Source organism: Malus sylvestris, chromosome 13 (genome assembly GCF_916048215.2).
Source record: "Malus sylvestris chromosome 13, drMalSylv7.2, whole genome shotgun sequence".
In the NCBI taxonomy this organism is placed as follows: Eukaryota; Viridiplantae; Streptophyta; class Magnoliopsida; order Rosales; family Rosaceae; genus Malus; species Malus sylvestris.
Genome location: NC_062272.1, coordinates 12,813,574 through 12,838,202, shown reverse-complemented (window position 1 = coordinate 12,838,202; position 24,629 = coordinate 12,813,574). Strand labels below are relative to the sequence as shown.

General features: G+C 36.3%; 3 protein-coding genes across 4 annotated transcripts; 1 reads left to right on the top strand and 2 right to left on the bottom strand.

Moving 5' to 3' along the window:
• The first annotated feature begins 1,168 nt into the window (after nt 1-1,168).
• On the top strand, nt 1,169-6,049 carry LOC126597149 (ubiquitin-like-specific protease ESD4). The gene is made up of 9 exons (XM_050263916.1): nt 1,169-2,338; nt 2,539-2,618; nt 2,700-2,793; nt 2,949-3,047; nt 3,702-3,794; nt 3,880-3,999; nt 5,028-5,131; nt 5,238-5,310; nt 5,604-6,049. The coding sequence occupies exons 1-9, from the start codon at nt 1,538-1,540 to the stop codon at nt 5,664-5,666; spliced, it is 1,527 nt and encodes a 508-aa protein (XP_050119873.1). The 5' UTR covers nt 1,169-1,537; the 3' UTR covers nt 5,667-6,049.
• A 438-nt stretch (nt 6,050-6,487) lies between these two features.
• On the bottom strand, nt 6,488-12,517 carry LOC126596485 (kinesin-like protein KIN-13A). 2 transcript variants are annotated; one of them, XM_050263085.1, is made up of 13 exons: nt 12,103-12,517; nt 11,717-11,989; nt 11,378-11,596; nt 10,366-10,551; nt 10,092-10,196; nt 9,887-9,964; nt 9,647-9,728; nt 9,214-9,376; nt 8,438-8,767; nt 8,046-8,264; nt 7,349-7,943; nt 7,186-7,251; nt 6,488-7,003 (listed from the first exon to the last, which is right to left on the bottom strand). In XM_050263085.1, exons 2-13 carry the CDS (start codon nt 11,933-11,935, stop codon nt 6,821-6,823), a joined length of 2,445 nt encoding a protein of 814 aa, XP_050119042.1. In that variant the 5' UTR covers nt 11,936-11,989; nt 12,103-12,517; the 3' UTR covers nt 6,488-6,820. The 2 variants fall into 2 exon arrangements, with proteins under 2 accessions (XP_050119042.1, XP_050119041.1); XM_050263084.1 differs by having other exon boundaries at nt 12,107-12,516.
• An 8,646-nt stretch (nt 12,518-21,163) lies between these two features.
• Nucleotides 21,164-23,262, bottom strand: LOC126596207 (translationally-controlled tumor protein homolog). The gene is made up of 5 exons (XM_050262720.1): nt 23,061-23,262; nt 22,267-22,340; nt 21,836-21,964; nt 21,599-21,756; nt 21,164-21,459 (listed from the first exon to the last, which is right to left on the bottom strand). Exons 1-5 carry the CDS (start codon nt 23,086-23,088, stop codon nt 21,342-21,344), a joined length of 507 nt encoding a protein of 168 aa, XP_050118677.1. The 5' UTR covers nt 23,089-23,262; the 3' UTR covers nt 21,164-21,341.
• Between the last annotated feature and the right edge of the window lie 1,367 nt (nt 23,263-24,629).

Sequence of the window (24,629 nt, the reverse complement as noted above, 5' to 3'; positions counted from 1 at the left end):
TAATTGGCTAACAGAGACAAACACGAGGACTAAATTAGCTAAATAAAAAACACAAAGACTAAATTGGCCATATGACTATAACACGTTGATCATTTTGACATTCAAGCCATAAAATTATGTTTATCACATAATATAATGAATAATTTCTTTCGCACTCGCTCTTTAACGTATACGATTTTCATACACATTTCTTCAAGCAGGCATGTTTATATAATTAATGATCAACCAAGTTAGAAATTAATTTTTCTCCTAATTAATTTATTATTTACTTGTTAAGATTTGAACTACTGGATATTCGTAAACAGTAAGAAAGTCACAACGAAAGTAGTTAAAACCTTATGTATAGTAATGGGTGAATGGTTTTTTTTTTTCTTTATTTTTTTGCATAAAAAAGAATTGTTTTTTTCCCCTTAATGTATAGCTTATTTGGAAATATTTATAAAATGACTGAAAATGTTTTTAGTGAAAATATTTTTAAAATCAATTATGAGTAAAAATCTAAGTGGATCTTTGAAAAACACTTTAAATGATTTATGCAAAAAATACATATTTAGTGCTTCTTCTGAAATACACTTAAAGTGTTTAAAACGTAAAATCAATTTCACCAAAAACTTTTTAGTTATTTTAAAAATAGCTAGCATATGGGTGCACACAAAGTGTGTGAGAATTTTTATTTATTTTTGTTTTTGAAATAGAAGGAGAGAAGAAGAGAGTGATAGAGAATGTGAGAGTATGAAGTTATTTATTTATTTATTTTTAATTAAAGATATGTTAGGATTACATGTAAGTGAGGTTTTGAAAAAAAATAGCAAAATTTGATTGTATGAAATTACATTTGTGCCTCATATTTCTTATTCATGTTATGTTTTAATTAAAGGGTTAAACTAATAATTTCATAGAATTTTGATTGACGATAAATATTTTATTAATTAGTAGAGATTAAAATAATATCGATGTAAAAAAACAAAAAGTAATTCTACCAAAAAGCCGAAGCATTTCTTAAAAAGAAAAATAATAAAAATAACTTCAAGGCTTTGAGTTTTATTGATAAAAATAAAATAAAAGATAAATAAATAGTATCAAGATTGATTTTTTAATATAAAAATATAATTTTTCATTAAAAGAAACGGAAGTTTTTCGTTAAATTTTATTTCTTAAAACGCACACGAGCAAAATTGGGAAATGCAGATCCCAACTCAAACTGCGTCAAAATTAAAATTACTCTCCGACTAAACAAAATCAAAAAATTCTTCTCAAGCCCTTCAATCTTCATTGAAGCGGGAACACTTTTGTCTCCACAGATTTTCTGGTGCGTTTCTAGGGTTTTTGCTCCCTTCAAATTTCCGATTTCAACAAGCTCCAATCGAACCATTCTCTCCCCCCTTTTTCCTCTTCGCAGCTTACCAAAAACCCTAATTTTGAATTCCGATTGCGCCACATTTAGGGTTTTAAGTTTCGCCAGGTGATTGTTTGCCCTAACATGGTTTTCATCAGATGAGATGTGAATTTCTAGGGTTTTTGAGCTCCGGGTCTATCAATGGGAGCGCTAACCAGCAACCGTAAGCGAGGGGACGAGCGTTTGAGCTTCAATTGTGCGCACCCATCTCCGAATTTGCCTAATTTTCAAAGCTCGAAGCGACCCAGATTGTCTCACGTGAATCAGAGCCCGAACCAACTCATCGTCTCGTCTAAAAGCGCCGGTTCGAGGCTCTCTCGGTACCCGGATATAAAGCCCCCATTGCCTAGAGTTCACGCCCCTTGCAGAACACAAAAATTCGGGTCCTTTCGTTGTTTGAGTCCGAAAACTAGAGGGGTTCCTGAAGAGCGGTCGATGGGCAATGTACTGAGTTACCATTTGGACAAGGCAAAGAACGTCGCCTTCAGTGCATTTCGGTATTCGACCAAGGACAAGGAGGTGATTGAATTGGATAAGGAGGTTGAAGATGATCGGGTTTCCGAGGATTCAAGCATAGAAGAAGTTGTGGCTATAGAGGAAGATGACCAAGAAGGGCCTTCTGTGGTGGATTATGGGCAGGAATTGGATACGAAGATGGTGGATTGTGGAACTCAGGCTACTCATCCATCGGCTTCTTCAGTGGTTTCAGACTTGACCACAACTACGAATACTGCTTTCAAAGAGGACAGTGCAGGGAAGATGTTGGACTCACTGTCGCTGAATCGTGAGGTGGGTGTGCCAAGTAAGGCAGCATACAAGCTGTTGATTGAGAGTTTAGAGAGGCGGACTCCGAAACTGAAACATTTGGATTTCCAAATTGACTTCCATTGGAAGAAACGGTATATGCTTGAATCGCTGCGTCCACAAAAGAAACCAGTGGAGGTGAATGTTTTATCGTTTTGCATTAACTTTCTACCTGTTATAAACTATAAAGTATAATTTTCATTTCTTTGGTTATCTGGGGATATGCTTGGTATGTAGTTTGAAGAATTGTTACTAATTCTAAAGTTAAAAAGCTTGTATCAACCTGGAAGTAATGATTGGTAACGAAGTCTTAATAAGCTATTCCCATTTCTTTTTAGGTTGTGCCCGTTGAACCATTTGTCCCTCTTAGAAAGGAGGAAGTGGCGGAGATTGAGCAAGCATTTTCTTCCTCCAACCGGTATGGATTTATGCATATATATTGGTTCATTTTAAAATTGGTGTATGGTAAACTATAACATTGTTGGGGTTCCTTCAACAGGAAGAGGATCTTGGTAACTCATGAGAACTCAAACATAGAGATAACTGGTGAACTTCTGCAGTGCCTTAGACCAGGGGCGTGGTTGAAGGATGAGGTATTCTTAGGTTATGTGTTTACATTTTTTTTTTAGCAATGACAAAGATTAAGTTTCTTCATTAGATTTTGTTTTTAATGGTTGATGTGGGACTTATACGGGCTTACCAAACTGGTAATTTAGTTTCTTGATAACGTGCACTTTCTTGCTTTCAGGTCATAAATGTGTACCTTGAATTGCTGAAAGAGAGGGAGAAGAGAGAACCACAAAAGTTCTTAAAATGTCACTTCTTCAACACATTTTTCTATACAAAGGTTTGTAATTTGCATGTAGTCTTCTTATATCTTTTAGTCATGGTTCTCAGCGCATATTTGTATATGCATATCCTGTTTAGTTCTCTCTTTTTTTCTTTTTTCTTTTTTTCTTTTTACAGTCAGAAGAGTTTGGCAAATATTTTGCTGATATCATTAATTTCTTGTCTAGATAAGTGCACACTATTATGAATTATATAGTCACTCCTTGATTTATGAAACTTCCTTGAGAGTTGAAACAATTTATGTTTTGAAAATGTTAATAATATATGAAGCTCTAATTCCAGTTTATTTTCAATTGGTCACATTGTGCTGCAATTTCATCGACCTTTAGGACAAGTCTCGTCTGAGTTGTGGCTGATTTAAAACATTTGATTTGAAGTTCAGAAAATAAATCAGCCTGATATAAGCCTGACCTGAAATGCCCCAGTTGTTTGTCCCATTGTTGACGTATATTACATTTTGATCAACTTTAGGCCTGAAGGTTGGGCTGGGTTGAGAGCTCAGCCATGTGCTCATTAGGCTAACTGCAGGCAAGGCCTGTCAACTCAACCCGTGCATTCACACTCCTAGTAATAATTTGCCTAGATTGGGTACCATCTTTGCTGTCCGATTAAGATTTTCCATGCTCTTATTTTTCTGAAATTTAATGTGCAGTTGATAAGTGGGAAAGGTGGCTATGATTATAAATCTGTCAGAAGGTGGACTACCGAAAGAAAGTTGGGATACTACCTCATTGATTGCGACAAAGTAACTTTAATCAAACCTTTTTCCTTACACCATATACTCAGTTCTACGGAAATCACATTTATTTCATAAGTGGTTTTCTTTTCAGATATTTGTCCCCATCCACAAAGAAATACATTGGTGCTTGGCAGTTATTAACAAGGTAGATCAGAAGTTACAGTATCTTGATTCACTCAAAGGAAGGGATACCCAAGTGATGAGAATATTGGTACGTTTTGTAGTCATCTTTTGTTTGGCTGTTGATATAATTTATTGATGCATGGTGCTTACCCTCGATAACACCTGTTTTATTTTATTTTTTGTGGTAAGGGGTATGGGACATTGGTATTTTTTTTTATAATACTAAAATTCTTGCCATTGTCGGTACCTTATAATTTCCTGCTACTCTTTTATAAACCATCTGTGGGAACTGTCTGGGTTTTAAAAGTGTATAAAATCATATTGTCAGCCTTGCCTGCGGAACTTGGGAAGAATATCCCTCCCTGCATGCACTCTTAATGTGGTATGCAATCTGCACATCAAATTATTGAATCCAAAGCCATTCTCCACTCAGAAACATTTTAGTGTTCATGATGTCTGAGCAACCATTTCATCAATCATCTACCATCAATTAACTCTTCATAGTAAAAAATCTTAATTGGTGGTAAGTGATATTTGAATTAATTGTCTAGAAGCTTGAAGGCCAAAAAGTAGTGCAGACAATACACTTCTCATTTGTTATGTAGTTGCACATAATGATTTCCCAACCAACCCTTTGAGCACTATGGCTACCAGGCCGTCTCAATGTTAAGACTGCTAGTGGTCTTGTCTCCCACCTCAAGGTATATGGCTTTGAATTGTGCAGTTTTAGGAAATGGCTACTAAATTTAGGTTGTCCGCCCACCCATATTAAGTTCTGGCTCCACCAGTCTATATGGACATCACATCTCTGGAAACAATGGCTTGTCAGAACTTTGATTTTAACATCATAGTTAGAAGTATCACTATTTTCCCTTTTGTTCATTTAGCTGATCCATCCGGTACTATTGTTTATTTGCCTCATTTTGACGGCCAAAAGAAAAACAGTATATTCTGTGCAGGCCAGAAGATATTATTAAGCCCACCTGGTTGTTTATTCATCTTTTTCTTTTTCCTTTTCTCGATTCTTATGGCAGGCCCTGAGAAAATAGTAGGAAAAGTAGTAAATCCATTCAATCAATTGAGTTGCAGCTAACAGTTCACTGTGTATATTTGCAGGCTAAATACTACGTTGATGAAGTGAAGGACAAGAGTGGAGAGGATATCGATTTGAGTTCTTGGGAATTAGAATATGTTGACAACCTTCCTGAGCAGGAGAATGGGTAGGCTAACATTGCATGTCTTGACACCTGCTGGAAATTATTATTAATATTTTTTTTTTTGCGAACTCTTTATAATTAATTGTTCTGATCAATTTCTTTATAACAGGTATGACTGTGGTGTTTTCATGGTTAAATATGCTGACTTTTATAGCAGGGATATTGGGCTCTGTTTCAAACAGGTAGCGCATATAGAGATGCTTCTGTTGCTAATTCATATTTATTTGACTGCACATGCATTCAAACCTTTAAAATGGGAAATTATAGCCAATATTCTAGGGGGAAGAATCTCGGTACTGGCTCCTTTTATTTCTTGTTCTTTCCTCTCGTACTAGTATGCAATAGAATGCACTGCTCATGTATGGCCTGCTCTTGGATTAGGTTTCCATGAAAAACTCACACTACCAACCCTTCCTCGCTCTGCTGAACAACTTTTAGTTAGTATGATTCAACCCTGTTTTTATTGTCATTGCAGGAACACATGCCATATTTTCGATCAAGAACAGCGAAGGAGATCCTAAAATTGAGAGCAGACTGATTGTGTCTACGAAGCAAGCTTTTGACATGCTGTAGTACCAATCAAGAATTAGCTAATGATATCATGAAGTAGGTGTGCCCATCAATGTCTGCATTAGATTCATAGTGTTATTGCCGGTCGTGCCAGTTTCGCATTTTTTTTGAGTGATTTGAGAGTTGTCCTGGCGAGGTGAGTCCTGTAAGTCAAGGCTTATCAGAGCACGATGCGGAAATAGTTACTTGTATATACAATACAAGTGGGAACCTTGATTGCCGGAAACATAAATGTTGAGAGCCTGAACAAATCCTAGACTGCAGGTTTCCTTTTGGTCCTTTGTATCTTGATCCAACTGTCGTGAGAAATATTTCTATTTATAAAACAAAGGTTTCGTTTGTTTTGGCCAATTTGCTAATGCTTTGGGAATTCAGAAATATAGCTACTCAAGGCACCTTCAAACCATTGCTCAAGTGCTTTTGAAACCCTTCGAGTGGTTAAAATTGTGGTAAAAAGAAACGGTCTCAAAACCTCAGATGCAGGAGTAAATGCGATTTTAGCACTAGAGTTGCAAGCCCTTTAGAAGGGGGGCTTGGATCCTCTCCTGAGCTAATGGAGAGGATCCTCCTGACCACTAATCAATGGTCGTTGGATTTTTATCCAACGGCTACAAACAGGGGGTCCCTTTAAAGTTATAATAATTATAACCGTTGGATAAAAATCCAACGGCCCATGATTAGTGGTCAGGAGGATCCTCTCCATTAGCTAAGGAGAGGATCCAAATCCTTTAGAAGGGGCTTGCAACTCTCTGACATGGCTACTCGAGGAACAGTAAAAACCAAACAAAATGAAATATAAACCTTGTATTTTCATTTTTTTTCCTTTACTAGAAAATACTTTGTGCAATCAAATCCCCGGTCACCATTACACAACAGCCGAAATCCAAAATCCAGAGGAACTCGGCAAGAACACATCGACGGACTTATCTAAAGAATTACAAAAGAAAACACAAATTACCGGCAAAAGACACGAATCCTATCCCCATTCCCGTGCTTCAAGCCAGAAGTCTGGATGTGAACAAAGTCCGGAGTCTGCAATGCCTCAAATCCTCTCTCACAGGCCTCCTGCTTTGTAATGTCTACAATACAAGATACAGTGCGCAGCGAAACAAAGTGCCTGCCTTAACGAGGTACTCTTTTCCGACTTAGTATTTCCTGTTCTTTTAGTCTGTGCTGGAATCTTGCAAGCCGGGCTTGAAGGCTAACCAGACCGGCTGCCTTGCGGGAAAGAACAAAATTCAACTGGGTCACATAGTTGTCTATGCGGCTCCCCGGTTGGTCCACTTCCGCCAACAGTTTCATTTCCTGGTAACCAAACAACAGGGATGAGCACCATGTGAAAAGATGAAAAAAAACGCCATTCAAAGTTCATGAACGTACAAAACCAAACAATAACTTAAAACGGAGAGTTTGCATGTTATGCACGACTGATAATAGCCAATAGAAAATCTCATCTTTAAAATCAAAAGACGAAAATTTTCACTTACTTCGCGAACAATTTCCATTGTATCCTCAATTTCTTTTCTATGGGCAGCAATAAGGGCCTCTTCTTCCTAAACAGTCCAAAGAACTCAACAAATTAGCAGGGGGTGCAGGAGAACTTAAAAAATAACTACACGGTTAAAATGAGTTAGGCCACAGAGTACCAACCTCAAGAATGGCATTGATATTCCCATCAGGAACTTCAGGCTCAGATTGTCTGGATCCAGCATTGCTTGCATTATAAATTCCTGTACTTTGCTGCTTAGAGCTTGTGGTGGAGAGATCCGAACCAACTTTTTTCGGCCAGTTCCCCAGCCTTTCTGATTTTTCATCCTTGGTTACTTTCCTACGAGGTGGCGACACCTTTTGTACTCTCTCTTCTGTATCAACCGAGTTTTTAGAATAATTGGGCAACTTCTGACTGTAATTATCACCATACGAATTATTCATTTCAAATCTCTCCCTGTCCATTGAACCAGAAGGCACCCCACTTTCTTCCCGAACATTGATGGGATTACTTGATGACGACTTTGCTGGCTGCTTGTCAAACTCTGGAGTAGGAGGGATATATGAGAAACTTTCTTTCTCCACAGCTCTTCTACCTGTATCAGCTACTTTAACTTCTTGATGTTGCTCACGGACATCCTCTACCTCAGAAGAAACCAGTGTAGAAGATGCTAATGAAACATCCCTATTCGCTGGTGGTAATGAATTTATGGCTTGATCCTTTCTAGCATTGCCACCTTTTGAAAGACTTTTCACGCTGTTTGTATAAAATAATCTTTTAGTTTGAAACATAAGTGTAATCATTAACCAGTAGCAAAGTCATTAGGGTTATTTAAGTTGACAATAGCATAAAGCATACCGATCTGCATATCTCAAAGTATTAAGTGTATGCTCGCATGACCCTGCATTTGGAGAAATGCAAGATATCATAACAGTCCTTGAATTTCCAACAAAGGAGTCACGGAGCACTTCTGTGAGTTTGCTTCCACGGAAAGGTATATGGATCTGATCATTGTCCAGGGCACGAATGCACTCCTTAAGCGCCAAAAGGCTCTTGTTAATTTCTGCTCCTTCAATTCTGCAATAACCCATTTTAATTAAAGAAACTGCAGTAGCCAGTAAATCATCATGCCAATATAAAACTTGCATTACAATGAATGCGAAGAACAATAATGGTTTATTTTATAGCCTAAGAAGCATTATCCTGATGGAAGAGGTACAGCCCAAAAAAAGATAAACTTGGAAGATTACCTTGTTTGTCGGTCATTATCAGTGGTGTCGGCACCCCTTTCACTACCAGCAAGATCAATAAAAGAGATCTTTCCCACAACCTTCCCACTTCTAGATTCATTTACATCAATGTTTCGCCTGGAATCTTTTACCTCAGTGTGCTTTTTAACAACAAGTTGTAAAATAGCATGAGACCGAGAAGACTCCTCATTAGCACCTGTCGATCCAGTACTTCTAGAAGCATTCCCCCTCTCAATAAATTCTTTAACAATTTGTACATCTGAAACTTCAAACTCTTGCAGTCCAACAATGCAAACTTGTTGTCGTCCATCTTCTCTCATACATAGTTTCCTATTGTAAAGGAATGAAGTCATTCATGTCATAACACAGTTATAGAAGTACACCGCCAAGTGAACCAAAATTCACATATACATATACATATGTACATTATGTCTAAATGGCATGAAAAGAAATGTGTTGCATATAAAAGAAAATGATGCACAATGCATGTCGAACCCAGAATTGCACATAATCAGAACCCAAATTCCATAATGATTCCACAGAATCTAACTTGCACCCAATCTTTTTACTCATCAGACTATTATAATGCACTAACATAGCCTATTCCCCAAAGTATCTACAAGCCTATACCTCCTCTAATAAGATCTTGGGTTCAAATCCCATTCGAATATAGTAGCAATTTAAATTTAAAAATTTAAAAGAAAAAAAATTAAACAATGAACTTGAATATGTTCATAACATCAAAATAAAAGAACCAATGAAGCAAAGAGATGTACTTCCTATCACTGAGAAGATCAAAGAGCTTTCCACCATAAATCTCAAAATAGCTAAGCCACAATTTGAATCTCTGGTTACGGTAAACTGGCTGATGTAACAATCTGACGAGGTCTTCTGCAGCTCTGATAGGTAACGGTTGCATTGTGAATGTCTTACCACTACCTATAATTCAAACCTCATTAGTACTTCAATAATGCAGACATTTAACTTCGTTGAAAAGGATCACATAGCATTAAGTAAAACCACTAATATAATGTCTCAGATCTAAACTCCAGTTTATCACAAGCTCAGTACAATTAATAACTCAACCAATGAAAAGATACTGCATTTTGATGACTGTCTAATACATGTATGGAAAAGAATAAAGTATCAACAAGGATAAGCTGATAATCATGTAGTGTATTAAAAGGGAAGATCATATGAACAACCTACCTGTTTGACCATAAGCAAAACATGTAGCCTTTGTTCGCTCAAAGATTATGGGAATGATTGGTTCTACAGTAGCCCGGTATACCTGTTCCAAAAAGCATTTAAAGTCATCAAACTTATTCTATCGAACTGATAAACAATCGTAGAGGAACAGACTGTGCCCAATATGCAACAGTATCCTAAACACTAAAGGAATTAGGTAACATTTAGAAACTTGTGTACATGGAAATTTTAGTCTCTGACCTCATCATTTGAAACTTGCTCATTCAGTACAGCATCAAAACAAAATTCATGCTTCTCCACGTATGCAGTCAAGTCCACCTATCATATGAGAACAAAAAGTAAAACCCAAAGAAGATATGTGAGGAAAAGAGACTTCAATCCCAAAAACAAAATTCAGTTAAAAGTTCAAGTAGCATCTGGTGCCTTGTGAATGCTGAGAACAAACCTTTAGTTTGGGTTCATGGACTGTCAAATAAGCATTGTCATACACGGTTACAATATCCTCCTCCTTCCGTGAAAGCTCCTTCTTGTTCAAAGGTCTTTTGCGTACCTAATATTAACCATTAGAGCACAAATCTTTCAAAATTTCCATGAAACGTAATAGACTTGACATTCCATCATATGCCTCCAAATCACACAACAGAAGATGCCAAAAATGGTATATGATACAAAGCATTCATACAGAAATAAGGAACCAAGTCAGATATAAGCACACATACCACAACTTTAATCTTAGCCACATTGTTTTCCTTTGTGCTCTCCTTTTCACTCTGGGCTAATGGAAATGATGGATCTGGATCAGGTAGCACTCTTTGCTGCCTATTACTTGTCAAATTCAACTCATCCTCAAATTCTTTACCACCAGGCATAAATGGTGATGGCTCAAAGGGTTCAGAGATGACATGCTGCACGTGTAAACAATACCGCACTTTATTAACAAAGAAAGGAACAGAACAAGAAAGAACAGAAATTGTAGTTCTTTTCTTCCTATGGCCCGATAGCTGTAATCGTTATGCACAAGATTTCCAAAGTAAGTGAGAATTTAACTCCTCTTGCTTCCTAGTTTCCAACAAAGGTACAAACAGTTTTTCTGCAGCTATAAATATATATCAAATCTAAAACACAGACCAATTACAGATAGATAAAGGAAACAAGAATGGAACCGTGCTAGCCATAGAATCAAATATTGGCCATCTGCAGCATAGATGTTAGATTTGGGTCTAAATAAAAATCTTTTTCCTTCTCCAACGCACCAGAATCTCAAAACCCAAATATAAGTTTTCTGCAAAATCCAAGATGGTCAGGTAGAAATAACATAAAATAAATCTTTTCCTTGACCAATCCAAATTTAGAGTCATAACCCAAATCTGAGTTTTAGCATTTGGGTATCCCAGCAAAACAAGTGAGACATTTGAATTTTCAATTTATTTTAGCTCATAAGAGCTGGGCCGTAATTTCAGACCAAAATAATGGTGTCACAACTTGATATACCAAAGCGCACAACTGGTCAGAATTCTGCAGATCTTGAATAATAGCATAAAGCGCTGTAAGGCAACTTCAAATAAAATGACTGTCACCGATTAGTTATCTACCTCATCGTCTGATACTTAGTAGACACGAGAGTTATTGATGTACTGGCTTCTGTTGTTATGAATTTACAGAATCAATTCATGCAGAACTTTTCAAGTTGAGTTAAAGGCAGAATATTCATTAATTATTTAAGAACTATACCTCGGACAGAAGCTCTGTATCATCCATAGCATGAAGATCCAACAACCCCGCTCCGAAATCACCCCTTAATTCCGGAGAATATAAACCATCCGATGCAGCTCCTCCCAGAGATTGGGCAGTAGGTGTGTATGGCTCAGAACCAGACTCCCCATTGAAATTGAGGTTTCGCATTAATTTGAAAAGCCTCTGCTTCTCTTCGGCAGATTGAGCTCCATAACCCTTTTACAAATCAAACACTTAGACATCAGTGATCACGTATTCACACATGTAAAAGGAGGATAAGAATCATAAGATAGCACAATCTTATTGGTAATGGTTATAAATACAAGTTAACAATACCTGCATGAGGAGATTGGGAAGGAGACGATTGTCAATGCCCGTGGAAGCTGGTGAGGCCAGATGCTGCAACCCGGCGGACTGGAGCCAACGGGCCATGACCGCATCACCAGCATCACCTGTCGGCCCTGCATTGTGCAGAGGCCCTGCGGCAGCGCCGGTGGCGTGGTCGTACAGAGCGGTTGCCGCGGCGGCATTGCTCTGCTGCATCTGGCCACCCATGTGGCGCTGCGACCGTCTTTGAGGAGCCAATTTTCAGGATCTAAATACCAACAACTGCTCCACAAAAACACACCACCAAAATGCGTTTATATAAACACGTAAAACGCAAAAAGCACAAGAATTTCAAACGAATAGAAGCACGATGATCTGCATGAAACTACACATACTCACAGGGTGGAGAAAACTCGAATTCGAAGCGGGACATGAAAGTAAAACCAACGGAAATGCGATTTCGAACCCTCAGAATCTGCAATTCGATCGAATCGATCTCAGAAATTCCACACCAAACACTGCAGAAAATCAATCAAATTCTTGCATTCGCAATCCGACGGACCGGACCGGATGAAATAGAAGAAACTACGCAACCAAGATCTGCGGTTATCAATTGATCAAAAGAAAAGAAGAGCAATTTCGATCAGATCTGCGAGCGAATTGGGAGAAAGCAAAACCCTAATTTTGATTGTAAGGAGGGAGGGAGGGTTTGTTGGAATTTGGCTTCGCAAATGGGGTTGATGATGGTAAGAGGCTCCACGGAAGAGAGATAGATTTGGACGGCTTGCTTGGATTATAAAATAATCTTTCTGTGACAACAAGAGAGAGAAAGTCAGAGAGAGAGAGAGAGAGAGAGAGGACAACGATGTCGTTATAAATTTCAAAATTATTAAACGGCTATTTACAAAATTGAAATTACTTTGAAAGGACTAATTTGTCCTCGAATTTTCCTAATTTTCGGATGCGTCGTTCCGGAACTGGAAGAGAGGCTTTTTGGATAAATAATGTAATTGACGGAAATACCCTGGATTTTTAAAATTTTATATGGGCCTTGGGTTTGGAACCAATTCCAACAGGGGGACCCGACGGCTAAGGCCGTGTTTGGTTGTCGTTCTTTCTACACCCACCAATGCACCAACTTTTGAACGAAAAAGATTTTTTTTTCATTTTTCTCTTCCCTTCCTAAACAGAAAATACATTTTTTTTCTCATTTGGCTTTTCTTGGGGTTTTACAAAAGTTCTATATATGGAGTTAAAATCATTTTTAGAATTTTGGTGAATATGATGATATAGTAGGTGAATCAACCAGCTCCATCTCTATAGCACATTGAAGAGTAACTATCATGGGATGACTTAGTGGTTGATAATGAATTTCAGGCTCATAATTCACACGACACGTCTTAAGTTCGATTCCTGCTATTAGTGAACTGCATGATGGTGGCCAAGGGGCCCCTAAAAATATGGAGGTAACCGGTGCTTGATAGTTTCGGAATTGACGAAGTATGGTCCAAACAAATGAGATCATAATCACCTATAACTTTCCTTATGATTGGTGAAAAGATGAATATAATTCAATCTTTTTTTCGGGCTAAATTTAACCCAATGTCTATTGCTAGTCAAAATCTTTTAAAATATTATGGTGTTTCAGAGTATGAGATATTTCAAGTTTTTTTCACGTTAAATCTCTTGACAAACGATAACGTTGTTGGATTAAATTGTTAAATGTTAAGAGGGAGGAGGATGGTGGGGGTCAAACTCACACTAATAGAAAGATTTACATAGAACAAGTGCACCGTCTGTTACGTTCCTTGTTCAATAATATGTTATCATGGGTATGTTTTGCCCCATATGACAATTTGTTTATCGAATTAAAATGTCACAAGATGATAAATTCGTTTCATATAAATTATTTTTTCGCATAAAAATACATAAATATTATCTCTTAAATCTTTTATATCGAATAAAAAATTTGACGCTTAAACAAATCTAAAATATCTCGTACCTCCAGACCCCATAAAAATTAGTGTGAAGATAATATGGCTGGAATCTTTTGTGAGACTCAGAAATAGGACGGTGGGAACTGCGAGTTCTGGCTCTGAAATTGTGCACACACGAGGGTTCATGAAATAGAATAATCACACGCATAAAAAAGCAATGTGCTAAATTTGGTAATACTAAAATACATATCTACACACAGTTGCAGGCTTGGCACTTTGGCAGCAGGCAACACAATAAGTCGTAGGGCGGGTCGGTTTAATTAGAGATTTGCACCTCCACCGAAAACGATGAACACATGAAAGTTTGTACCTTGTTATTTCTTTATGTTATTTTACATTGAATGGTGATAATTTTCGGATTCTCTTTGTAAGAATTTTGATAATTTTCTAATCGTATTTGTTTATCGTACATCGTATGATCAATTTTTGTCAGCTATTGTTTATATTTAATTTTGGACGAAAAAATTTATCATAATTTTTTACCACACGATATATGATGAATGGATATGATTGAAGAATCTCTGGAATCCTTACAAAGAAGATTTTCATTAACTAAATATTACTTAAATCATTGCTAAAAAATTATCCCAAAAAAAAAAAAAATTCTTTAGCACATCACTCCGCCATGACTTCCCTCTCATATTTTGTTGTTGCTACTACTAATGTAAGTCTGACAAAAAAAATGCTGTTTTAATCCTAAGTTCGTCTCATGGAGGCATTGATGCTGATCACGAACAATATGAAAGAAATTTATTCATGTCTTTTCGGTTGGACAATGTATTTACTCGTTTTATACTTAACTAGAGTGATTTAGAATAGAATAAATTGTCAAAAAAAGAGAGGTTCTTGAATCTTGAGATACTATTGGTGCAGATCAATGCAATTACGAGTGTCACCCAAAATACAACCGGCTAAACACTCAATGATTCAAGATTTGAGATGTTAAGCTTACCTAATTTTAAAAAAAAAAAAAAAAAAAAAAAAAAAAGCTTACCTAATTAAACATTTCATATTTATGCATTTACGCTCATCAAACTATTTTTTTGGTCGATGATACCCACGAAGGATAGCCCCACGTAATTTGTATGATTAATTATGGGTTTGTATAATCATTCAGACTAGTGGTAAAGATGATGACAGCAAAGAGATACATAAAAATGAACCCTGTAGCTTTCTAGGTGGACCTTTTGAGTTAAAAATTAATAATTCTTTAAAAAAACCTTGCTTTTCTAAGTGCTCATTTGATAAGCAGTTCGTTTTCAGTTTTTTTTTTTTTAATTGAAAATTGATCTTATTGAGTAACTATTTTAAGTTTTTTGTCAATTTTCAGATTAAAAAAATAAATAATGAAAACCAAGGCAAAAACTGAAAGCTACTGTAGTCTTGAGTTTTCATTTCTTGTTTTCAATTTTTATTTTTTTTAAAGTAGTTACCAAATAAGTTTTAATTTAAAAAAAAAAGAAAAGTGCAAACCAAAAAATTAAAACTAAAAACAGAAATAGTTATCGTACGATACCTAACTTTATATTTTTATATGTTTACTTTGCTATTTTACGGAGGTGTCCATGACATATACAATATGAACGCAACATAAAATTAATGAGATTTCCACACAAATCTAAGCATCCATCATCTCCTCTCTTTTCCTTCTTGTGTGTTTAGTAGTGATCGTTTTCTCACTCTATTAAGGAAAGCATTTGTAGTTATAGTCGCACTCTCACTTTAATGAGGAGAGTCTTTGTGGTTATGGTTGTAGTTATTCTCTTGTTTTGTCAACGTGAGTCATTTGCAGCACCGGTTCTGGTTTGTGCACTAGGCAAGGAACCATGAGGGGAAAACTCAATGTTAGTTGGAAGTGACTCATAATATGGCTTCTTTGTCAACAATTGCACCATATGGTGCTGCGGGTTTTCCCTTGTGGTGCATTTATGATGGTTCTCCCACTTGCAATATTTAGTTACCGTGAATATCTTTTCTATTGGTTGAATTTAGATCCATCATGTTTAAGTAATTGTATTGTATCTGGCATGTGTAGCCTCTTGGTTTGCTCTACCTTGACATATTTGCCTTATGTAAATTTTTGACAATTTATAATGAAATTTCTTTCTAATATGAAAAAAAAATCCATGACTTATTAAAGAATTGGACTTGCCTATGGATTATTCATGTGTTCGTTAACTATAGAGGAATCAAAAGATAAGTAAGGTCTACACCAAATTAGAAATTCAATTTCTCATTCTCAAGGAATCTGGAGTCGAGGTGGTAATCCAACAACCAACTTCAATGAGAATGTGGATATATTGGATGATGTGGAACACGAGTCGTTAATATTGTTAAGAAAGCTGAAGTTTCAATCTAAAGCTTATTGACTAGGTGTAAACTAGTTTTCTAAGTACCCTTGTAAGATTTCTTAATCTTTCGATGGGGATTAACTCACTCCAGATCTCCACAAACATCGTCATAACAAAACAACTAGGTACCAAACTTACTCTAGATATGTATCTTTTTCATGTTCTTATAAGTTCGACATGCGGCCTCCTCTAATCAAGTAAAGACAACTACTAATGTACTAAAGACTCGTTGGTAAAAATGTGTATTTCAATACGAATACGATATATTAGACCGGATGAATATAAACTCGTTATAATTACTATATAAATCGGAAGAGTAAGACATCCATTAATTAATGAGTAAAACATGAGATTGTTCTGTACGCAATAACATAATCGAAATACTATACACTATATCGTCCATTATCGTCCTCATCATGCCCTCTTGGAATCGAAAAGGCCACGAAACATACACATCATCAAACACACTTTTCTCTCCATATATACTTTAATTAACATAGGAATGAATCGAATGATTTGATATCTAATTCCCAATTTTTTACTTGTAACACACTTTTGATCATTTAATACTATAATCTAGTGATATTTCTTTTTACTTGTAAGTGAGAGGTCTTAAGTTTGATTCTCGCTAAAAATGGATTTCAACCACATTATTACATACATATTGGGAGACTTAGGGCTGGTTTGGTATTGTTGTGATTTGAAAAAAAGCTGCTGTGAAAATAAGCGTCTGTGCTGTGAAAATAAGCGTCTGTGCTGTGAAAATAAGCGGCTGTGAAATAAATCAGCAGAGTCTTTGGTAAACTTTTTTGTAAAAATGCTTTTGGAAAAAAAAAACTGTCTAATAGTGGGTCTTTTCATTAAAGAAGCACTGTAGTTCCGTATGCTTTGAAAAAAAGCCAGTTTTCCAAAGCTGCAAATAGTAGCTTCAGTTTTTTCCTTTGATTTCAACTTATTCTCACAGCAGCTTCCAAAATAAGCTCTTTTTTTTTTCAGTTTACCAAACACCTAAAACACTCACAGCTTTTTGTCATGGGTGCTTTTTTTTTAAGCACCTCACTCCCAAACTAGGTCTTAGCCCGCCCACCTCCCATCCCTTACTGTAAATAATATCATTTGTTAAAAAAAAAAAAATCTCAATCTTTACTTTTGGTCTTTAATTAAATAATTAATTTAATTTTTCTAGTAAATTGGGTCTACAGTCATATATGCTAATGGGATCCGAGTCTCTATATTTAGAGATTATACATATACCGCATTTCGCTATATCTAGACTAACATAATAATAATCTAACCAACCTAAAATATGACACATCATTTAACATTGAATTTAATTAGTTTCGTCTAATTTTTCTCTAAGCTGATCCCTATCACCCCCCTATCACCCTTGATATATATCTCAACCTATCATCCTTCTCGTACACTTTTTTTTTGGGGAACAACGATCGCTTTAACTTAAAGCATGTGATTAGGTTGAGATAAGATGGAGTCTTTTCATTTCAATTAAAGTTTAATTAAACATTAATTAATTTCCGCATCAAATTAGGCTAATAGCTCCCCCACCGTCCTTTATTTTGGTAATCAAATTTCATAATATTGGCTCCTGTAGACCCCTCAAAGGAAGGTGATATATATATATATTATAAATAAATAATTCAACTACATTACAGGTGAATTAAGTGCTGTAAATAAAAAGCAAGCCATCATCAGCAAATGTCACTTCTTTTTTAATGTTTGTTTTAGTTTTTCAAAATAAGAATCAAGTTGATGGAGAATTTCACTTTCTCTCTATTTTCTCGTGCATCAAAAAAACAATTTCCCAAACACGAAAATACAACAATTTATCGCTCCCAAGCTCATTTTTCCCCAAACCAAATCTAGGGTGTCCAAGGGTTTGAGCTTCCTCCTTCGTGGCTCTGATATGTAGCAGGTTTCATAAATCCCACAACTAGTTTTACCAAACATGAACATGGTCTCACGTATCCAGTGACGGATGTATATTGGGACCTAAGTCGTCTTAAGACTAGTCGGAGTCTGAGAAATATACATATGAAGGTTTTCTAAGGATCCTCCGAATGTATGGTACCAAGTCTTTTTTGTGCAAACCAAATGTTTGACGAAATGTCTCCCGCATGTTGCGTCAACAACACTCTTCAAATTCTCTCAAGAACACTCATAAGATTGTTTTTGGTTCGGCTAACAACAACAAGCTCATCAAGTGTTCGAAGAAATTCCTCATTGAATAAACTGATTTTTTTTTCTTTTTTTTTGCATGCTTCACATTTTTTCTATCTAAAAAACTTGAACCTCTAACACTGTGATCCCTTAAGATTGGAATACCGTTTGGTACGTGGGACGGGACGAAACAGAGTGGGATGAGGCGTTCCGTCCCACGTTTGGTGCGCCTAAACGAGTGGAATGCACTGTTTCACTGGAAGAATTTTGGGTGAATTTTTGTTCTGCCTCACCCCCTGGAACGATTCGTTCCACATTCGTGGAACACAAAATTATACCCTCTCCGTCTCCTTCTTCTTCCTCCTTGTTTCCATCTAAGGGCATTTTTGCTCTCTCTCCGTTCCGTCCCGTCCTATTTCGTCCCGTCTGCATATCAAACGATACCTCAAATCTGCCACTGCATGTACCTATTGAGCATCTAATTCAGTATCCGAACGGATGTTCTCAAACAATCTATATTTTGTAACCTTGAAAGCTGAATCCCACATATAAAATGTGGTTGAAAGATATCCTAAATGAGTGAGTGTGTTCTATAAGTTTATAAATCGACATCAGCTAACACTTTTGATTTGAAGTCTCGAGTTGCTACCTACAGAAAGCTGAGCAGAAAAATACATTTTCTTGTTATTTTTATTTGATTTCTTTTTGTGTAAGCGGTGATAGGGAGGAGCAAGTTGAGCTTAAGACCTTTAACTACGTAGATAAATATTTTTAACAGCTTGAGCTATAAAACTTTCATTTGAGTTTTTGGATAAGTTTAGTTGATGTGCATGTAAATGGAGTTGGACAAAGCTAATCAACGTTCAAAGTTCTAAAAGACACTAGGTGCTAGTCAGGCAGCGGGTTTGACCCTAGCTCCTACGCGCCTAGATGGGCTAGGGGTGACAAAGCAGGTCTAGGCGTCATCTTTTAATTTTCAAACCCAAGCAGCTGCCAAAAATGTTGGATGAATAATATGGACTATAATTCTCTCCCCTCATCTTTCCATCCCCTCCTCTCACATTCTCTATTTTGTCTTTCTCTTTTTATAAAAAATTAATATAAGATGTTAACGTGGTTTAACCGTGACCGTTCAAATAGGAGAAAAAGGAAGGGGAAGTAAAAAACGAAGGGAGTGAATCATACTCCGAATAATATTACCACTTGACTCGACTGCATCCATTGCATATATACGACCGGCATTAAGCACTAGCACGCTACTATCCTCTCCAACCGTTACCACCCCAAGCACTCCAACTAAATTAACCTCAAACACCACCTCCTAAACCTACATCAATTAGTTAAGCTTCTTCTTGTTGTTTGTTATTCAAAACTAATTAGCGAGGATATAATTAATTAGCAAAATTGAATCTAATTAATGCAGGTTCTACGAAATGTTATGATCAATTATACACGTGTCAATGAGCTAATATAGTCATTCATGTTTTGTAGAGTCCACAAAACTAAAATGGTCGTAATCAACTCACGTTCGTGTGCGTGACTGATCTTAACACTCTTCGAATCTCGTATAAAAAATGTGTTAGTTAATATGTGACACAATTTAAATATGTATTTGTAGGACGGTTTTGAAAAGTATAAGCAACTATTGTACTCACCATGCAAACTGTTCCCCCGATGATGGTGAAGAGAGAGACCTGTCAAGCACTATACTATTTGGCTACTATTGAATTTTGTATATACGATTTTCTTTCCCAATCTATATCAACTTCTGTGATCCAACCATCGAAAATTGACCGACTAAAACATGGCACCTTGTTCATAATTTCATGCTACTACGGTTCTCAAACGGATTTAAGTTTTAACAAATAGATCTAAGCACATCCCTCTGAGGCAACATTAAGCAAAACAAATAAATGCAAAAATACAAAAATATATTTAGTATTTACACTAAGAGGTGGAGAGAATAAATTGATTACGAACTTGTCATTTACGACATTCAAACTTAAGATTTTTTTTACTCAATAGTAAATAAGAATATCACTAGGCAACGATAGTGGGAATTTTCCATGAGAGTCGAACATAAAATCTATAAATTCCTAATGAACCCGGATCCTCACTGGATCTCAATATCCTAAGCCTAGGGATCATTTAATCCAGACTGTTAAAATTTGATCTAACGGCTACAATTATTATAACTTTAGAGGAATCCCCTGTTTGTAGCCGTTGAATTAAATTTCAACAGCCCGAATGATTTGATTCTTAGGTTTAGGATATTGGGGTCCGGAAAGGATTCAGGTTCATTCTTAATGGAGATGAATATTATTATTAAAGGAAAACTAACGAAAAATCTAAAAAAAACTTCAGTTTTAATGGAAAAATGACAAATAAAAGTGTAGTGAATAATATTAGGAAAAGGTAAAAATGTGATTTTTCGTTAAAAGTGAATAATACGGAAGTGTTTCATTAAAATTTCATATTATTAACCGTAATGCTAAAGTTTCTCAGTCCAAAGTCAGATGGTCTATTTGTAAACAAGGACCGATTATCCTCGGAATATTCCAAACTACCGGAGGCTTTCAAATTACAGTAAAATCCCAGGTTTGACAAGAACAAAGAAACTCAGTACTCAATTCATTCGCCGAGCATTCTTCTTACAGCTAAATCCAATCTTGTGGTTCCCGCGGAAAAATGAAATTTCACAAGAAGATTAGAAAAATCCTATTGATTGCGGCTCTCTCCAGACCTCCGGAAAATGCGTGAATAAAAGGGGACATAAAGATTTGATGGTGAAATTGAAAGATGAACTAGAACTATTACCAGTTCCAACAATTCACACCTTCAACTGTTTGACGGCATACGAAAGCAAGTGACTTGCAGGTGGTAAAATGTAGAACACAATGTTATTTCGCAATCAAAATTTAGAACCACATAAATTAGAAATCCAAGTTGAAAAGCCATTAAAACCAAGATAGGCATAAAGCCAATATTCTGACGAAACAAAGCAAAAATAGACTCCTCATCCCCCAATTTTAAACATAAAAAGTAAAGAAAGCAATAATATAGACTAGGATTACAACATGCATTCTGCTTGGAACTCTCTCGGCCAATTGCTTAGCACTTGACCTCCTTCAAACCATGACCAAAGTAGATAAATGTTGGGTCGGTCGCGCCCTCTTTGTAGTACGCAAAGACCAAACCGCCATCATCATGCATGCTCTCCCCAACAAAACTGCAAACGACATCCGATTCAATGTTAATATCATTTGAGTAACATAGAAACGAGTGAACCCCCAACTGATAGGATCATGACATTAGTTTATGATTACGGAACAATCAATCACCATGGGCGCAGTATCAACAAAACTTACAATTGGAGGTCGCTGAGCTTCCCAATCAGAAACTTGGTTGCTGCCTCAATGTTCTTCTTGAACACCTCTTGGCCCTCCCCCTCCAACTTGGGTGTCAACAGTTTGATATACCTCTTCACCCATGTGACAAACTGCTTCTTGTCGTATGGAGGTTGCTCCTGCAAGCATCAGACAATAACAATCAATTTCTACTCACAAAGAACCTTGGAGAGCAACAGTACAGTAAGCACCACATACCTGAAGTCTAAATGTGTCAACAATGTCAACAACCTTGACGGCTTGATCATCAACACCCTCATCCTCACCTCCACCTTCAGCAGATGGATTTGCACCAATGTCTACATCAACAGCTCCTTGAACAACCCACTGCAAACCAAAAATCATTCAAACAACTTACAGTTAATCAACTACGCAATTCATAACATTCAACATATTAACCTTATACAGGTGATCCATATCAGAATAAACCTATAACCACAAAGTTCAATAACAACCACCTTGACTACACCCATCAGGAAAAAGCTTAAACTTATACATTCAACCTTCAAATTACATTGCAAACACAGCTAAATATTTCTAATGAGTGGTTAAACTAATAATAAAATTACAAAAACAGTTCAACAAGAGGGGAACGAAAATAAATAAAACCAAAGAATCAACCAACTCACCTTGCCATCAACCTCCCAGAGCACTCCATTGTGGATTTCCCTGTATGGAAACGAGTCCGAGAGAAGCTCATCACCTATAATAGAAGCATGAATTTGGTCAACAACTTGATAAAAGAACTTCAACTAAATATATAAGTTAAAGAAAAAAAGAACATCATATAACAAAAAAAGAAAAAAAAGATCCAGCAGACATCATAAACAAATCTATAAACTTTACTAGGTACAACTGTTCAAGTAGTTTACACAATAATATTTAAAAATTGCGTCACAATATCCACCATTTCCAAAGATATATCCAATCCCAATATTTTCTAATTACACGACCATTCCAACAACATATCAAAATTATAAATTAGCAAGTCTAACATAAAATTCCAAAGCTTCGCACAATATAATTAATATGCGTACCCAGTACCAAATTACATAAAATAAATACAGAAAGAGTTCGATAACCATAAATCACAATATAAATTAGATTTTTTGTAATCATTCAGATGAAATCCAGTGGCTTCATAAATTATAAACAACATGCAAAAGCACCCACAAACAAATTACATGCACACAATGACCACTAAATAAATCAAAACAATTAGCGCAGCAATAAATCGAAGGATCTGCAAAACAATTTACACAGCGGGAAAGCAACAATTTGGCACCCGATCCGTACCATAACCTAAAATTTGGAGATTAAACCGAGATCCACTTCGATTTGTTTTTTTCACATAGATTAGAACTAACGAATCGAAACCCTAATTTGAACATAAGCGGGACAAGATTAGGGAAAAAACTTTTACCGGTGAGGAGGTCTTGGTAAACCAACATAATTGCGGCTCGGATCGCTCCAACAACAAAGATTAGGATTTGGGAGGAGCGCAGAGAGCGACGCAGCAAAGGAGTGAGGGTTTGAGAATTCCCTGGTAACCGATATATATAGGCGAGGCGAGGGTTTGGGAAGAACACGGAGATGGCAGGATGGTGGGCAACTGGGAAATTACGGGAATGTACTCGCTTTTCTGTAAAATTTCTTCTAAGCCATTGGGGATATTCGTTTCCAAGTCCGAGTAGAACGAGGATTTTTGGATGGTTGGGTCGGACTAGTTGTAGTTTTGTTAGGAGTTTCTACTCTTCATTTGGGCCTAAAAAGGCCTGTTGAATTGTAATAAAACCGGGCCCAATTAATTCAAATTTAATTAGGACATTATCTACTTTTTTTTTTGTTAAGGGGCATTATCTACTAATTTGAACAAAAATCTTTTTTTTTTTTTTTTTTTTTTTTGGAATAGTTTGCACATTTATCTACATACAGGGGCTCACAACCATTTCCTAAATATATCATGTTTGTCCTTATATTTTTCTTTTATCCTTATTTACTTCCTTGTTAGAGTTAATTCAGCCTTAAGTACTTAGTCGCTCAAGTGTTAAGATTTGCTTAACTTTTCACGCAAATGTATGCGTGTAATTTTGGGTTAGGTCGTGTCAAAATTGTCACATGTTCTTCCTTTTTTTTCTTTTGAGGTTATTCAAATCATTCAGTCGCGCCTTTGTTGAAATTGAGTATCAACAACGAAAATTGACCGCAATTATAATTTTAAATTTTTTACAACCAAATTCCTTATCCTTTTTCAATTGCGCAAGACAAACAAGGAAATTCCATTATACGACTTTAATTGTCACACAAATTTCACGAGGATGCAAATAAAGCCAACACAATGTTCACATATTGACAGACAGACGTCAACGGTTAAGCGAATAATATCCTCCCGCAGTTAATATCATGACTTTGATAACAATTGTGTGAAACACACTACACTACCGCAACGCTCACATGCATGCGTAATTTTTTAAATAAAAATTCAATGTATTTTCTAGAGTGCATCGAAGATTGAATCACGGCCGTCATATTATCCTTGGCCCACTCATCATCAATACAACTTAAAAATGTTCAAACATGTCTAAAACCACACCAAGCCTACAAATCCAAACATCAACCAACCAATCACCATTCGACATGTTGAAAACCACCCCACGTGTTAGCCAGCTATTCCACATGTTATGAACAATCGTATACACTTGTCAATGAGATAATATAGTCATTCATGTTTTGTAGAGTCCACAATACTAAAATGGTCGTAATCAACTCACGTTCGTGTGCGCGATTGATCTTCGCATTCCTCTAATCTCGAATAAAAAATATGTTAATTAATATGTGACAAAATTCAAATATGTATTTGCAGGATAATTATGAGAAATGTAAGCAGCTATTGTGCTCACCATGCAAACTGCTCCCCGATAATGGTGAAGAGACTTGTCAAGCACTAAACTATTTGGCTACTATTGAATTTTGTATATGCGATTTTCTTTCC